General features: G+C 42.8%; 2 protein-coding genes across 24 annotated transcripts in view; one reads left to right on the forward strand and one right to left on the reverse strand.

Annotated features, from left to right (window-relative positions):
* mcf2l2 (MCF.2 cell line derived transforming sequence-like 2) overlaps positions 1-5,396 on the reverse strand; it is a 156,332-nt gene extending 150,936 nt beyond the window's left edge. For 12 of the 21 annotated variants that reach the window (XM_055507779.1, XM_055507781.1, XM_055507767.1 and 9 more), the window contains exon 1: positions 4,641-5,392. In XM_055507779.1, coding sequence (XP_055363754.1) covers positions 4,641-4,719 — 79 coding nt within the window. In that variant the 5' untranslated portion in view covers positions 4,720-5,392. Of the gene's footprint in view, positions 1-4,640 lie in introns of all 21 variants that reach the window. The other 9 variants (XM_055507777.1, XM_041070633.2, XM_029149148.3 and 6 more) reach the window with 6 other exon arrangements.
* A 3,417-nt stretch (positions 5,397-8,813) lies between these two features.
* Positions 8,814-18,067, forward strand: rfc4 (replication factor C (activator 1) 4). 3 transcript variants are annotated; one of them, XM_029149158.3, is made up of 11 exons: positions 8,834-9,006; positions 9,527-9,669; positions 11,937-12,015; positions 12,088-12,167; positions 12,290-12,409; positions 12,502-12,645; positions 12,724-12,844; positions 12,956-13,081; positions 13,177-13,257; positions 17,303-17,416; positions 17,818-18,067. In XM_029149158.3, the coding sequence occupies exons 2-11, from the start codon at positions 9,554-9,556 to the stop codon at positions 17,911-17,913; spliced, it is 1,077 nt and encodes a 358-aa protein (XP_029004991.1). In that variant the 5' UTR covers positions 8,834-9,006; positions 9,527-9,553; the 3' UTR covers positions 17,914-18,067. The 3 variants fall into 3 exon arrangements, with proteins under 3 accessions (XP_029004992.1, XP_029004991.1, XP_029004990.1); XM_029149157.3 differs by having other exon boundaries at positions 8,841-9,006; positions 9,546-9,669; XM_029149159.3 differs by lacking the exon at positions 17,303-17,416 and having other exon boundaries at positions 8,814-9,006; positions 9,546-9,669.
* The last annotated feature ends 137 nt before the right edge of the window (positions 18,068-18,204 follow it).

Raw genomic sequence — 18,204 nt, forward strand, 5'->3', positions numbered from 1 at the left:
TCTAACTAGGTCTGCACCAGGTGTTGGGGAACCAGAGCACCTTGGCGAGAACTACTAAAGAAAGAAATGGCTGAGATGCGAGAGCAAAACTCTTTTGGAATGCTACTACTCAAGTAACCCTAGTCAGAGGGGTTACATGCAAAGAATGTGCGGTGAATGGAAATGGAGAAACCCACATTCAAGGCTGATGTCGAAGCATCTAGTAGCTCAGTGTTCCAACATCCACAAACGGCAACTGCTATCACAACTTGAGATTGACGAGGTACACAAATGCTACGGCAAGGGGGAGCCAGGACGCCAGGTCAGAGGGGAGGTTTCACCATCTCCCCAACCGGAAATTGGGTACGAAGCCCCAGTAAGCACAGATACGCTGAGCGAGGCAACAACTGACCTGAAAGATAAGATCATGGCGAGATTGAGCAGGCAACTCCGAAGACAACTACAACGGCTAAGTGAAGTACCATCAGAAAGTCTCATGGAAGATGTGAATGCAGCATTGAGAGCGATCCCTACCACAACGATTACAGATACCAATGAGCTGATATACGCTTCAGCATCAGTGATCCTAGAGGTGCTTGGCTATAAGAGCAACCATGGGAGCCATGAGAAACAATACCCACCATGGAAACAAAGGTTGGAGGCAAAAATCAAGGCAGCTCGGAGGGAAGTGAGCCAAATGACCGATGCCCAAGAGGTACAGGCAGATGACCATACCTGAAGCACTCGAAACTGCCAAGCAAAGGCTACAAGCCTTGGCCAGCTGCCTAAAGAGGTACACTAGCGATAACGAAGCCAGACGAATAAACCGGCTGTTTGCAACACAACCTGCGAAAGTATACTCTCAATGGCAGGGTAATAACAGCAGAGCAGACCCATCAAGGCTGGAAACTGAACAGTTCTGGAAAAGTATATGGGAGAGGGAGGCATCACACAACAGTGATGCACAGGGGCTGGTGGATCTGAGGGAAGACCACAGCAACCTCCCTGAACAGAACCCAGTGACTATCACAGTGGCAGACATCCAACAAAGAGTCTCAGGATAAAAAACTGGACAGCACCCGGCCCTGAGATGATCCATGCCTACTGGCTAAAGAAGCTCACTGCAATCCATGAGCGCCTGGCAGCACAAATGAACCAGCTGCTAAGGGATGGGACTCACCCTGCATGCCTAACCGAAGGGCGAACAATCCTGATAATGTAGGATCCCTCAAAAGGGTACAGTCCCATCCAACTACCGGCCAATAACCTGCCTCTCCACAACATGGAAGCTCATGTCAGGCATCATCGCAGCTAAGATAAGTGGGCACATGGGTCAATACATGAGCGAAGCACAGAAGGGCATTGGTAAGGATACTAGAGGAGCCAAACACCAACTCCTGGTTGACAGAACAGTCGCCCAAGACTGCAGAGTGCGACACACCAACCTGTGCACAGCCTGGATCGATTACAAGAAAGCCTATGACTCAATGCCACACACATGGATCACTGAATGCTTGGAGCTGTACAACATCAACAGAACTCTAAGGGCCTTCATTGCAAACTTGATGAGGTTGTGGGAAACCACCCTTAAAGCCAATGGGAAGCCACTTGCCCAAGTATCCATCAAATGTGGCATATACCAAGGAGATGCACTGTCCCCACTGCTGTTCTGTATAGGTCTGAACCCCCTCAGCCAAATAATAAACAAGACTGGCTATGGATACTAACTCCGGAACGGGGCCACCATAAGTCCCCTTCTTTACATGAGTGAGACATCGACTCGCTGATCCACACCACCAGGATCTACAACTCAGACATTGGGATCTCATTCGGGCTTGACAAATGTGGAAGGGTCGTGACAAAGAGAGGCAAGGTAATCCACACAGAAGGGGTCTCACTCCCAGAAAGAACAATAGCAGACATTGAGGACAGTTATAAGTACCTTGGAATACCACAGGCGAATGGCAACCTTGAACAGGCAACAAGGAAAGCAGCAACAGCCAAATACCTCCAACGAGTAAGGCAAGTCCTACGAAGCCAGCTCAATGGCAAGAACAAATCCCGGGCAATAAACAGCTACGCCCTGCCAGTGATCAGATACCCTGCGGAAATAATAAGGTGGCCAAAGGAAGAGATATAGACCACAGATGTTAAGACACGAAGCTTCTCACCATGCATGGAGGGTTCCACCCCAAATCCAGCACCCTGAGACTGTACGCTAGCCGCAAGGAAGGAGGCCGAGGACTAGTGAGCGTGAGAGCCACTATCCAGGATGAAACATCCAAGATTCATAAGTACATCAAGGATAAGGCTCCGACAGATGATGTGCTGAGTGAATGTCTCCGGCAGTGGAGAACAGAGGATGAGATGCTGGAAAAGGGAACATCATGGGAGGACAAGCCCTTGCATGGGATGTACCACCGGAACATAACTGAAGTGGCTGATCTCAACAAATCCTACCAATGGCTTGAAAGGGCTGGGCTGAAAGACAGCACAGAGGCACTCATCCACATCACATCAGCCATAGAGGCCCAGATCTACCACACCAAACAAGACCCAAGGTGTAGACTGTGCAAAGAGGTCCCTAAGACGGTCCAGCACATAACTGCAGGGTGTAAGATGCTGGCAGGGAAAGCATACATGGAACGCCATAACCAAGTGGCTGGCATAGTATACAGGCACATCTGCATGGAGTATGGACTGGAAACCCCAAGGTCAAAGTGGGAAACACCTCCCAAGGTGGTAGAGAACGAGCGAGCCAAGATCCTGTGGGACTTCCAGATACAGACTGACAGAATGGTAATGGCGAACCAACCAGACATTGTGGTGGTGGATGAAGAGCAGAGGAAAGCCGTAGTGGTGGATGTGGCAATACCAAACGATGGCAACATCAGGAAAAAGGAACATGGGAAACTAGAGAAATACCAAGGGCTCAGAGAAGAACTGGAGAAGGCTTGGGAGGTGAAGGCCACAGTGGTGCCTGTGGTGATCGGAGCACTAGGGGCAGTGACCCCCAAACTGGAGGAGTGGCTACAACAGATCCCCGTAAAAACATCCGACATCTCAATCCAGAAACGTGCAGTCCTAGGAACAGCAAGGATACTGCGCAGAACCCTCAAGCTCTATGGCCTCCGGTAGAGGACCCGAGCTTGGAAAGTGGATGAGACCACCCGTGGAGGGTGAGAAGGGAATTTATTTATTTATTTATTCAAACTCCCATCTCACCCTCCACGGGTGGTCATCCGCTTTATAAATTCAATATATTCCTCACTGTTTCACACAAATTACAGTAACTAATGGTCTATTAGCCAGCACTGTCCCTAACTTCCTAACAAATTTAAATAAAGCAATAAAAACTAGTTTCTCAGTTTCAGTTTTGTTCATTCACATGGGTTCCAACCAGTTTATTAGGCCCAACAGCCTGACCTCCGCATGTGCAGGAGACCAGTTTAGACACATATTTGTGTCTATGTGTGTGTGTGTGTGTGTGTGTGTGTGTGTGTGTGTGTGTGTGTGTGTGTGTGTGTGTGTGTGTGTGTGTGTGTGTGTGTGTGAAAAAGGAAAACAAGAGAGAGAGGGAAAGAAAAAACATGCACCCCCCTTTACACACCTTACAAGAGTACTGCAAGCCTGCTTGTGAAGATACATACAATAAAAAAAAGACTGTTAAGCCAATATTATAATATATAATATATTGCCTAGTGACAGCATTCTGCATGAGCCTGGCTTCCAATAAATCAATTCCAGGTCCTGTAGTTTACAGAAGGAAGCTCAGTTTTCTAATGATTTATGCAAGACTGCTTCCACCCTCTTCTAACCCTTATTCGCCCGACTGCTACTGAGATGCACCAATTGCAGTGCTGAAGGATGCTGTGTGATAGTCTCCTGCGTGGCACATTAACCTACTTCCGTAGCAGCCAGGAAGCAGGAGCCTAACACAAACAGAGAGGAAGAGAAAAAGGGGGGTGGAAGGACAAGAGGACGCTAAGATGATGGAGAGACTGTAAGAGATGACAGGAAAAAAAATTGGAAGGAGTGTGTGGGAGGGTGGGAGTCATAATTGCAATACTGAGAAGTGTTATCTAAGAAGGGAAAAAAGAAAAAGGGTGAATTGACTTTAAAATGAGAAATTGAGAATGAGAAAAGGAAAAAGGATGCATCTGATTGTGATATCAGTTTTAAATGTCATGTTCTTCAGTCTTACGCATGCTGAGTGATCACTAGGAGGAGCACAGACTGCGTGCTTTGAACCAGCTGAAACAATCAGATCCTGCATTCAGCAAATACTGAATCAGGTGACCAAATGTGTGCTACAGTATCCCTTGATAGATTCAATGCACCACTCAGTGCATCCCCTATGTAATGATAACACACTTTTCCTCTCCGCCTACATACAAAGCATCCCTCTACATTCTTTACCACTCAGTGGTCCTGAGAAAATGTATTGCCTGCCTTTCTCTCTTTTTTTTCTCATCCAATTTTCTGCACATTTTCAACCATTTTTCCATTTAACCCAATTGTTTGCGTCTAAGCACACACTCCTGACCTAAATGCCAACAGGATAATTGTGTATGGGTTTCCTGAATATCTCACCCTAGACAATGAAGAAAGGCTGTGCAGATGCAGACGATATAAATGAAAGAGAAAATGCAATGACTTACCAACATGTGTGATGACACATTGCACCCTCTGTAGCAGCTCCTGCACCGACATTTCCTCTTCTCTCAGCCAGCACAGCATCTCTGGGTGTGGGTTACATTCACTTTCCTCCCCTCTGTCTCTCTCTTTTTGATGCCACGCCTCCTCCTCTCGTCATTCTCCTTTCCCGACAATCGCACTAATTTTGCCCTGTAATCCTATTTTTTTTCTCCAAGTTTTCAGCTGTATCACTTGCTACTTTGTTCTTCTTTTTGTTAATCTTCCTCTTTTGTTACATGTTACAAGTGCTTGGGTGCATAAATAGATTTACAAAGAATGAGGGAGATAATGATGATGCGACTTCCAGAAAAAATAAAAAATGAATAGATTTTGAGTCTGGCACAGGCAAGATAAATAAGACAAAGCCAGTCTTTAAATGACCAGCAAGTCTGTTAGTAGATCAATTTGTGAAAAACATAAGCAGCCAGCCAGCCAAACAGAAAACAGTTCATTAGAGAAAATCATGTAATCAGTCAGTAAATAAAAAGTAGATAAATAATTGGGTCCAAAAGAGGTAGAAAAGTTGAGCTAGTCAAGAAAGCATCAGCCACACAGTTCCTGAATGCTGTTGACAAAAAACATCAATTCTTATTCCATAAAAAAATGAAATGGGATTTTCCCTGGTTGAAAGAAGCACTCCTTCTGCTGTCGCTCTGGTGATGCCTGTAAAGAAATATATAAAGAAACTGAGTCACAATGGGGCAATACAAATCAGAGGGTTGTTGTACCTGCCTGCAAGGCAGGGAGACGTACACACAGAAGGAGGATATTAGGTAGGGGGTGGGGGCAGATGAGAAGGAATTCCTGGTGACTGGATCTGAGCTGGATGAGGACTGGAGCTAGGGAGAGTGACACATCCCTTCGAGATTAATTCTCTTATGTAAGGATTAAAAAAACACATAGGACATCATATTAAAGCTTATATTTTAAGTTGCTCTGAAGATTAATGTAATGTTTTAAATATCACTGCTAAACATATCTGTATGTATGAACCATCAACCACACTGACGGCTCAAGATAGAAATCTTTAGCCTCCACCTATCAATCATCACCCTTTGTTTTTTTTTCATTGTGACCAGATGCTGCTTCACTGCACCCGATCCACGTTTTCGTTAGCACGTGTATTAGCATCCGTCCATATGGCTGAGGCCTGCTGGGAATATGTGCATTGCCTAGGAGACAACATTAGCTGGAGACAGCTGCGCCTAATGTTGAGTCGACACCCACTTATTATCGGTCCGTGGCGTTTAAACAGTTTGTTTTCCTCACCAAATTAAAACGAAGAAACGGAAAACGGCTTTAAATCCAATTCAGTGTCTAGTTTTGAAAACACTGTTTTCAACGGGTTTATTAGTTTTTAACAAAGTCCTTTGAATAAATTCTGTTTTTCGCTCATATCAAGAGAAACGAGAAAACTGACGTGTTTTGTGTTTATTATCTGGACAAATTAACCAGAGGACGGCTTGATTTCAGTCGATATCGCTACAGGCGAAAATATAAATGTATTGCTTAATTTGCGTATGAGCACCGACTTCCTGTCGTCGTTGTACTCCATTTCAAGATAAAAGTATCGCTTTCTTTTCGCGCGCATGGAGTCTGTGTGTACTGCCAGCACAAATCTTACGGTGTGGGGGTGTGGAGGGCACAAGCCACAACAGCACAATAGATTAGGTAGCTGGGAACCTGGGGTGTGTTACAGAAAGGTCCGTGTACCGTGTTAACAGTTTGATATCCCCACCAAATGAAATGCTGGGAAAAGTTTTTTCGTTTTCCCCTTTAAAACGGGAAACGGCTTTAAATCCAATTCTGTGTCCGGTTTTGAAAAAAACTGTTTTCAGCTGGTTTATTGGTTTTTAATGTGGTGCTTTAAATAAATTCCGTTTGTCGCTTATATAAAAAGAAACGAGAAAACCGATGTAGTTTTTATTTTATCTTCATGACAAATTAACCAGGAGACGGCTTGATTTCATATATCGTCGGGCAAGGAAAATAACAATCCATTACTGAATTTGCCCGTGAGCACTGGTTTACTGCCGTCGTCGTACTCTGTTTCAAAATAAGAGTCTCGCTTTCTTAGGCCGCGCGTGTGGAGACTAACGTGTTCATAACAAATCTTATGGTGTTTGTGGGGGGGCGATTCTACTACACTACATTTATTTGGCAGCTTGAAATCTGTAAAATGTGTCTCCTGATAATACTGTACTAATCTGTGTACACAATATGACTAATCTCAGTTAAGTCAATCTGCTTGGCTATTAACAGTAGACAATCCCTCCACGAATAGATACTCTAAAACACATTGCTCTACTTTGTATATTTGGGGGAAAAGACTGCTACATTATTGGTTAAATTTCTTTCACTTGTCAAAGCGGTGGCATTTCTGTTTAGGGAGTGAAGGATCAAACTGAGAATTTGCTTGACATCTCCCAGTGCTTGAAGGATTTAGCGAGGCCCATTCAGAACTTAACAGATGCTTTGTGGGTCTGTGGAAGTCAAAGATGCCTTCACCGGTTTAGTTTAGTTTTACTGCTGCTTCCCCATGAAAACTGATGCTTTTTGTTACATATAAATTTATAACTAAAACAATTAGTAACAAAAATTATTATTAGACACGTGTTTAAGCATACTGACTTCAGTGAGATCAGTCATATTGTGTTAAAACTTTAAAAGACTCCACCAGTTACACCACGCAGGTTAATACAGTATTTGCCTTTTTCTTTTCTTACTTTTCATTTTGGATTCATAGACGGCTCCATGTGTGCAACATGCTGCAAGTGTTTTGTTAGGTACAAAGTATGCATTGAGCTGTGGCAGAATGGGTCAACGCTGTGCCTGAAATGCAGGATGCAGGACCCTGTGTACACTGATGTTTTGTCTGCAGTCCTTGAGTTGTTTCAGTGATTTTTTATTGCTCCTGTTTATGCAATCTGTAAGTTAGTGTTTTATTATCATGTAGTACCATCATCTGTTTGTTCTTTTAATAGTTGTTTTTGTGAAAATAAAAAAAGCTGTTGTTTGGAACTGTGTATTTCATGGCTCACAATGCTGGACAGCTAACGCACTTAGCGATCCGTACCACGGTCAGCCTCTCTCCCCCAGTGCTCTACTCCACTAAGGTCCACAACAGCCAAATGACAATATTCCTATGAATGATGAGTTTAATGTAATGGTTTTGGTCATCCATGTGTAGACATCTACACATCTATTTTCTCCTGACATTGACATGTGGTGATGAAACAATATTTGTATGAGCCACTGAGTGGTTACTCTGGTTGTTTTTGTTTGTTATTGATATGTTATTTCATTCATTACTGCATTTATTATATTCGTAGTTTCATACAGTGAGAATGGCTTTATTTGTCCCACAGCAGGGAAATTGCATTGTAAAACACATGCATGATTGTAGATTAACATGTGGTGCATCCACACCAAAGAGTCAGAACTTATTCTCCACATTGACAAACACATATTTGGGCTGTACTTTTTCTATTGACCCCTGTGGCCTGATAATACACACACACACACACACACACACACACGCACGGGTAACACAGCGCTTGCTTGTTTGGGTTGGCTGCCATGGAAGGTAAAGGTTAGGACCACATCTCCCAATAACTCCAGTACATTCATATTGTAACGAGACCCCGTACTGTACACACGTTAGACCCCAGACGCTAGACTCTTATTTTGAAACATAGTACAACGACGGCAGGAAGTCGGTGCTCAAGCGCAAATTAAGTAATGGATTTATATTTTCCTTTCCAGACGATATTGACGGAAATCAAGCCATTTTCTGGTTAATTTGTCCAGAGGATTAAATACAAAGCACATCGTTTTTTCGTTACTCTTGATATGAGCGAAAATCGGAATTTAATTAAAGCACCAAAAAAACAATAAACCAGCAGAAAATTGTTTTCTCAAACCTAGACCCACATTTAAAGCCGTTTCCTGTTTTCTCGTTTTGAGAATAAAACGAAAAAAGGAAAAAACGAGCCGTTTTCTTGTTTTCCGTGCTCATGATTTACTGGGGAAATCAAACGGTTAAAACGTACACGGACCGGACCACGGACCTGTAAAGGCGTAAGCGACGAAAGAAATGGTCAGGATAGGAAAAACAGACGCGGAAAGGAAGCGGAAAAGTCGGGGCGGGACTTTTTCATGTATCTACAGCATCTAATTAGTTGAAACCAATGACGTCACCGGATGTTATCTTCCCCGTCTGAGCGGGAAGATGAGACTCTGTTGCTTAACACGGGCAACTGAACTCTCTCATTGCTAGGTAATAAGCGCTGGGAAAACTAGAGTTTGCCTAAGCAGATCATATATAAGGTAAGGCCGACGAGTGTGCGTCAAACGCTTTTAGTTAATGATATTCAATAATAAACATAGCAAACTGCACTAATGTTAGCAAACTTGAACGTTAGCATGACTGCGTAACATAATGTGTGCTCATTGTCGTTAAAGGTGTGTAAACCTACCCCCTAAATACTAAACTCTGACTTTACGTTGTCTCAGAAACTAAAAAATTAGCAGCAAATGCATTTCTTTGCGAAGCTAATACCTTTGTTACCGCTACATATTGAGTTTCAAACAGCCTTAAACATAGAAAAGCTTTTTAGTGGGCTTTAGTGTAGTTTTGTAAAATGGGTTGTTGCCATTTACGCCTATATTCGTACTTTAAAGCCAGAACTATGGAGTATTGATAATGTCGTAATTTGACATTCTGTCTTTATTTACTACTACTACTCCTTCTGTTCTTTGGATTTACGTGTTAATCAGATGAGCCACTACAATGTTGTCCACCATATACACCTACTTTTAAGTTTTCTGCATGTATATTTATTTCCAGTTGTGTTTGCCTCACTCAGAACCAGTCATGCAGGCCTTTTTGAAAGGAGCAACAGTACAATCTACCAGATCTCAGAAAGACAAGGGGGCGACAGGACCTAGTACAGAGAAGAAAGCCAAGGTTGTTCCCTGGGTAGAAAAATAGTAAGTGTGAACCACAAATTTTATCCTTGTGAAATGCTGGACATAAATTGCATGACAGTTTGTTTATTGTTTGCTGTTGCACAAGTGTAAAAAAACTGGTTCCTCCTCCTTGTAATGACATTATTAAAATAGGCATATATGAAGGTATTGGTTTTTACTTAAAATACTTAAAACTTTACGCACAATTTTCTAACTTTACTCACTCGCTCACTCACTCGCTCACTCACTCACTCACTCACTCACTCACTCACTCACTCACTCACTCACTCACTCAAGAGTGAGTTGCTGGACCCTATCCCATCTTACAATTTGGCAAGAGTTAGGATACACAGACTACAAGTCGCATGTATGGACAATTTAGACTTCCCAAGACGTAAATTAATTACACTTATTTATTATGGAAATGCCTGGAGGAAACTCATGCAGGCTTGGGGAGAACATGTAAACTCAACACAGAAAGACACCTGGGTGACCCTGCTATTGAACCCAGGTCCTTCTTGGTGTAAGGAGACAGTGCTAACCGATACTAATGATCAGTAATGCACAACAACAAAAGTGCCACTGAACTAGGTTGGAGATTCTTGACTTTGCTCAATTCGGTTTCAAAACATTATAAGAATATATTCTTTACTATTTTAGGTTATCCCCGAACATGGCGCAGTGTGTGTTGCGCCCAGGGTTCAATCCATGCAAAGAGGAGTTGTGTCAGGAAGGGCATTCAGCGTATAAATCTGCCAAATCGTCATGCAAATTACTCACTGTGGTGACCCCTGATGGGATAAGCTGAAAGGACTTTTTTTTTTAGTATTTTAGGTTAGTGTTTTGGTTTTAAGTTAAACGTTAAATCAAGCAGTGTAGCTCTATCACCCTGTGGGAGACTGGCAGGATGGCAAAACAAACATAACTGTGAAATGATGGAGGATACATGACTGAGGTCTGATGTAGCTCTTTGACCATTTTCCTGTGATGCAGTAAATATTACCAAAAAAAAGAGAGAGAGAGAGAGAGAGGAGTGTCGTCACTATTCCTGTTCTGTGAGGTGCTGTTAATGCTGGCTGACTATAGGACAGTTTTTATCAGTCCTGTGCCATGTTGTTTGGTCAAATTTAACGCTATATAATGTCTAAATAAATGTCCCTCGTAACAAATAGTGATTTGGGAACCAATTGAGCAAAACTACCGCTGTGCTTTTGCCATGGTACCTTTTTTCCAGTATGACTTGGAACAAAGTTTTGGTACCGACCCCTACTACTATACACCAGATTTATGCTTTACGTCCAAAATAAATAAAATAAATGTAACAATGGTGTCAAACTCAGTTTAGCTCAGGGGCCACCTTTAACTGGACTGGTAAAATCATGGTGTGTATGTATAACTTAAAAACAACAACTTCCTATTGTTTTCTTTGTTTCAATATGATCAACTGCTGATCCTGTTGGATCCTGAGGATAATGTGTCCAGAAGCATAATCACTTTTAATCATAAAACACCTCAAGTTATATGAAAATTCTAAGCACAAAGAACACACAATGCCTCAATGTTTCACAGAAGTATATCAGAAATCACAGAACTATATCAGGGTTTCTCATGCAAGTGGGGTTGCATAGTTTGACTCCTAATACCTGGCATCTTTCAGCTTTCACCAATGCAGCAATTTCAGGCGTCACATCCTGAATGGCAGCAAAATTCAGGTCTTGGCTGTGAGTAAACACAGACCCGCTAACAGTTAATTCACCTTCTGTCTTCTCCATTGTCCTTCAAAGTTGTCATACAGTATTTGTCGGCATGACGACTCACACTGGCAACAAAGGTTATATTCTTTTAGCACTGCAACATGCTGTAACGTTAAAAGTAGGAGCCGTAATAAGTATTGTGGTCAAAACAAAGTAGCTCATTCAGACTGACTGGGCTTGCTTGACCTACTTGCTCTGTCCCGGTATAAACAGTTTGCTTCCTTAACACAATTGCTACAGCGCCACCCGGTGGACAATTGGAGCAGCAGTTTTCTTTTGTTAAAAAATTGCAGCTCATTTTTATACTTAAAAAAAATCAACCTTGCGGGCCAGATTATGCGGGCGGGAAAGAGCAGTACATTTGACACCCCTGCCATATAGTTTACCCAAAACAAGCGCAAAATTTGGCATTAAGTACTGAAATCCACAGCTCTGGCAGATTTCTTAAGTTAGTGTTTTTTTTTATATTGTGAGCAGATGGGAAAACAGGACTGAAAATCCATGGTTTTTTTTTTCTCTTTCTCTATAACGCAGCAGGCCAAAGTGTGTTGATGAGGTGGCCTTTCAGGAGGATGTTGTAGCAGTGTTGAAGAAATCTCTGGAAGGAGCAGATGTAAGTGTCTTACGTTTACAGCTACAGATAACTTTGTGGCCAACAATACTAACATTTGTGCTTTGTTTGCAGCTTCCCAATTTGCTTTTTTATGGTCCTCCTGGAACAGGAAAGACCTCCACTATCTTGGCTGCTGCCAGGGAACTTTACGGGTGAGAAGTCATTCTAGTTACTAAGCAGATTTTTCAGTTCTCTCCTAATTTGCTTATTTTTTAGTTTCCTTATTTAACTAGTTTCTGTTAATACCTTATGTTTGCTTTCTGTTCTTCTCTAGCCCGCAGCTGTTCAGACAGAGGGTGCTAGAGCTTAATGCCTCAGATGAACGAGGCATCCAGGTTATCAGAGAAAAGGTCAAAAATTTTGCTCAGCTCACTGTGGCAGGAACCCGCACTGAGTGAGTCAGACTTTATTAACATGTACACAAAGGTATTTCTTTCATAGTTACTGTACAAGAAACCTTTTTTATGTGTTTGGCCATTTTTGTAGTGGGAAGCCATGTCCTCCTTTTAAGATCATTATCCTGGATGAGGCAGACTCCATGACAGCACCAGCACAGGCTGCTCTAAGAAGGACAATGGAGAAGGAGTCCCGCACCACACGATTCTGCCTCATCTGCAACTATGTCAGCAGGTTAGCTGACCGATCACACTCTGCCACACAAAAACACACTTTGGGCCATTTATCCTGACCTTGCTATGTGTTCTGAAGGATTATTGAGCCTTTGACCTCCAGATGTTCCAAGTTTCGTTTCAAACCTCTAGCCAATCGGATCCAAGAAGAGAGGCTGCTGGAGATCTGCGAGAAGGAGAACCTTAAATACACCAAGGAGGTGAGGGGGATAGGTGTTGCTGTAATGTGGACCTATAGCAGATCCCTTTGTCCAGCAAAGAAGTGTATTAAATAGTCTATCTATCTATGAAACATGTTTCGGTTTATCTAGAGTATAGAGGCGCTGGTAAGGGTGTCTGAGGGAGACCTGCGGAAAGCCATCACCTACCTCCAAAGCGCGGCACGACTTAACAATGACAAAGACGTCACAGAGTGTGCTGTCATTGAAATAGCCGGGGTGAGAAAAGCTTCATGGTTTCTAATGGGAGTTCTCTGCGCCTCAAATCATAGTATATTGTATTCACGCAAGGTCACTGATGTGCGGTTTTACAGATTGTTCCTCCCAAGATGATCAACAAACTGTTGCAGATTTGCTTCAAAGGAACATTTGAGAAGCTAGAAGATGCAGTCAGGGTGAGTGTTTTCTAATTCTGCAGATGTTATAGTGGCTTGGTAGGGGTTTATGGTCAGGCCAAGTAATATATTAAGTGTATGGATAGAATTTTTAATTTGACATTGTGAGGTGAACTCATCTGATGTGTTTATGTAAATGTTAGTGCAGCATAGCTCAGTTAGATTGCAGAGTTGTTGTATTAAGATGGCAGTTTTGTTTCTCTATTTCTCAACTGACTTTGACAACATCAGGTTTCAGCTGAGCTATTGTTTGATCTTTAACAAGCATATTAATTAAAACGGGTCACTGATATAATGGGGTGGGTGTTATGGCATAATGATATATTTCAAGAAAGTTTGCAATTTGCAAATCTAACGACTAACTACTAATAAATCCAAGATTATACAGTAAAAGTACTTTTTGTCATAGTATGTGAGATTACAGTTTTACTTTCTAGAACAGGGGTGTCAAATCCTGATCACACGTTTTGCTCTAGATCAAGGAAATACTAGCCTGGGTCTGGCATTATGCACCCAAGTCATTTTATTCATTATCGAAGTTGACAACTAACAGTTTCTCAGTATCAAATGCCACTTTTAACTACTAATAAATATACATGAAAAGGACACAATTCTTTATTGGTTGTGTGTGTATATAATATTGATTGTGTCTGTGTTGCTGTGTTGTGTTAGCTACACTTTAATCAATGTCACTACATATCAACAGTAAGAACATGCTTGAAATAAGTATAAAGTATGTACTTATAGTTGGAGGAGCATCTAGTTTAAGTCTGGGCAAGATTTTTTTTCTATGGGAACACGTGAAAAATATTGGCAGGGGCAGGCCAAATGTTCAAACGTAATTCTTCATAAAGCAATGCAGTAAATTCTATTCTTTTAACAATCTGGTAAGACTGGTTAAAACACAGAAATGTTAAAACGTAAAATGTCATTTATTCAATCAAAAACGATGGTTAACAAAATGACAAAATGAACATTTTACCATTTGTCACATTGCGATCATTTACAGTCACATTAAATCACAAGTGGCCCAGGCTACTTTTTCTCTCTCTCTCTCTCACACACACACACACACACACACATAGACACAAATATGTGTCTAAACTGGTCTCCTGCACATGCGGAGGTCAGGCTGTTGGGCCTAATAAACTGGTTGGAACCCATGTGAATGAACAAAACTGAAACTGAGAAACTAGTTTTTATTGCTTTATTTAAATTTGTTAGGAAGTTAGGGGCAGTGCTGGCTAATAGACCATTAGTTACTGTAATTTGTGTGAAACAGTGAGGAATATATTGAATTTATAAAGCGGATGACCACCCGTGGAGGGTGAGATGGGAGTTTGAATAAATAAATAAATGAATAAATTCCCTTCTCACCCTCCACGGGTGGTCTCATCCGCTTTCCAAGCTCGGGTCCTCTACCAGTATCCTTGCTGTTCCTAGGACTGTACTTTTCTGGACTGAGATGTTGGATGTTTTTCCAGGGATCTGTTGTAGCCACTCCTCCAGTTGGGGGGTCACTGCCCCCAGTGCTCCGCTCACCACAGGCACCACTGTGGCCTTCACCTTCCAAGCCTTCTCCAGTTCTTCTCTGAGCCCTTGGTATTTCTCTAGTTTCTCATGCTCCTTTTTCCTGATGTTGCCATCGCTTGGTATTACCACATCCACCACTACGGCTTTCCTCTGTGCTCCCTTTCCTATGGGAAAGGGAGGCGTCCCACAACAGTCATGCACAGTGGCTGGTGGGTTTGAGGGAAGACAATAGCAACCTCCCTGAACAGAATCCAGTGACTATCACAGTGGCAGACATCCAACAGAGAGTCTCAGGTATGAATAAACTAGACAGCACCTGGCCCTGACATGATCCACGCCTACTGGCTAAAGAAGCTCACTGCAATCCATGAGCGTGCTGGCAGCACAAATGAACCAGCTGCTAAGGATGGGACTCACCCTGAATGGCTAACCGAAGGGCGAACGATCCTGATAATGAAGGATCCCTCAAAGGGTACAGTCCCATCCAACTACCGTCCAATAACCTGTCTCTCCACAACATGGAAGCTAATGTCAGGCATCATCGCAGCTAAGATAAGTGGGCACATGGGTCAATACATGAGCGAAGCACAGAAGGGCATTGGTAAGGATACCAGAGGAGCCAAACACCAACTCCTGGTAGACAGAACAGTCGCCCATGACTGCGGAGTGTGACACACCAACCTGTGCACAGCCTGGATCGACTACAAGAAAGCCTATGACTCAATGCCACACACATGGATCACTGAATGCTTGGAGCTGTACAACATCAACAGAACTCTAAGGGCCTTCATTGCAAACTCGATGAGGTTGTGGAGAACCACCCTTGAAGCCAATGGGAAGCCACTTGCCCAAGTATCCATCAAATGTGGCATATACCAAGGAGATGCACTGTCCCCACTGCTGTTCTGCATAGGTCTGACCCCCCTCAGCCAAATAATAAACAAGATTGGCTATGGATGCTGATTCCGGAATGGGGCCACCATAAGTCCCCTCCTCTACATGAATGACATCAAGCTGTACGCCAAGAGTGAGCGAGACATCGACTCGCTGATTCACACCACCAGGATCTAAAGCTCGGACATTGGGATGTCATTTGGGCTTGAGGATTGTGACAGAGAGGCAAGGTAATCCACACAGAAAGGGTCTCACTCCCAGAAGGAACAATAGCAGACATTGAGGACAACTACAAATACCTTGGAATACCACAGGCGAATGGCAACTTTGAACAGGCAAAAAGGAAAGCCGCGACAACCAAATACCTCCAATGAGTAAGGCAAGTCCTAAGAAGCCAGCTCAATGGCAAGAACAAATCCCAGGCAATAAACAGCTACGCCCTGCCAGTGATCAGATACCCTGCGGGAATAATAAGGTGGCCAAAGGAAGAGATACAGACCACAGATGTTAAGACACGAAAGCTCCTCACCATGCATGGAGGGTTCCACCCCAAATCCAGCACCCTGAGACTATACGCTAGCCGCAAGGAAGGAGGCCGAGGACTAGTGAGCGTGAGAGCCACTATCCAGGATGAAACATCCAAGATCCATAAGTACATCAAGGATAAGGCCCCCACAGATGACGTGCTGAGTGAATGTCTCAGGCAGTGGAGAACAGAGGATGAGATGCTGGAAGAGGGACCATCATGGGAGGACAAGCCCTTACACGGGATGTCCCACCGGAACGTAACTGAAGTGGCTGATCTCAACAAATCCTACCAATGGCTTGAAAGGGCTGGGCTGAAGGACAGCACAGAGGCACTCATCCTGGCTGCACAGGAGCAGGCCCTGAGCACCAGAGCCATAGAAGCCCAGATCTACCACACCAGACAAGACCCAAGGTGTAGACTGTGCAAAGAGGCCCCAGAGACGGTCCAGCACATAACTGCAGGGTGTAAGATGCTGGCAGGGAAAGCATACATGGAACGCCATAACAAAGTGGCTGGCATAGTATACAGGAACATCTGCGTGGAGTATGGACTAGAAACCCCAAGGTCAAAGTGGGAAACACCTCCCAAGGTGGTAGAAAACGAGCGAGCCAAGATCCTGTGGGACTTCCAGATACAGACAGATGAAAGCTGTAGTGGTGGATGTGGCAATACTAAGCGATGGCAATATCAGCAAAAAGGAACATGAGAAACTAGAGAAATACCAAGGGCTCAGAGAAGAACTGGAGAAGGCTTGGAAGGTGAAGGCCACAGTGGTGCCTGTGGTGATCGGAACACTAGGGGCCGTGTCCCCCAAACTGGAGGAGTGGCTACAACAGATCCCCGTAAAAACATCCGACATCTCAATCCAGAAAAGTGCAGTCCTAGGAACAGCAAGGATACTGCGCAGAACCCTCAAGCTCCAAAAATTTCTTGCATAGAAAACGAAAGAATAATGGTACAATTGGTTTCTGTAGTGCAGCTGGGTTAATGACAGAACAACAGAACAAAAGCAGAATATGAAGTCAACAGTCATTTGTTCATCTCAGTTTTCTGTTCCAAGTTAACACAAATTTGTGCCTCCTCTGTCAGAACCTGGTGGATGAAGGCTATGCAGCCACACAGATCCTGAGCCAGCTTCATGAATCCATCATAGACGGGGACATAAATGATAAACAGAAGTCAGTCATCACAGAAAAGATGGCAGTAAGTTGTCAGATACAGTGTCACATAATAAACTTCAGGGAGATTTAAATGCTCATTTAACTTCCTGCTTATTGATATTTAAAATAGGAACGTTTCCACTGACATTAACTTAGCCAGTTTAATCATATAAGAGCAGCTGTATTAAGCTTTCAAAATTAACCTGAAATAAAAGTAGCACAAACTATTAAAGAAATCATATTCAGTCATGTTTGTTTACATCAAGCTCTGTTTTATACCAGTTTTAAACCTTTGTTTGGCTTGCAGTTTAAATAATATTATTTATTTCCTTTATAAAAGCTAATGATGTAAAGAGTGTTCACATAACTACAATACTCTGAACATTAGGTTTTTGCTGATATATTCACAGTGGTCATTTTTGAACTTTGCTTGTGTTTGTTCAGGTTGTGGATAAGTGTCTATCAGATGGGGCTGACGAGTACCTGCAGATGTTGAGCCTGTGTTCAGTCATCATGCAGCAGGCCTTCCAGAACACCTAAAACTCAACATCAATGGACATATCAGTTCTTTTCTCCTATTTAGATCTGTATTGTTCATAGTTTGGAACATCATGTCTCACAATTCATGGAAGTACTTTACTAAAACATATGTACTCTACATTTATTACATTTGAAATAAAAATGTTTATTTGAAGTCACTGCTCATTAATTTTTTATTATTTATTTTTTCCTCACTTTTACCTACCACGTGTGATTTTCTTTGACTGGTCGTAGTATTTAAGGTGCTCCCTTTCTGATCATGTCATGTCACCAGAGTGTTTTTTTGCCTGC

The sequence above is a fragment of the Betta splendens genome, chromosome 4 (genome assembly GCF_900634795.4).
Source record: "Betta splendens chromosome 4, fBetSpl5.4, whole genome shotgun sequence".
NCBI lineage: Eukaryota > Metazoa > Chordata > Actinopteri > Anabantiformes > Osphronemidae > Betta > Betta splendens.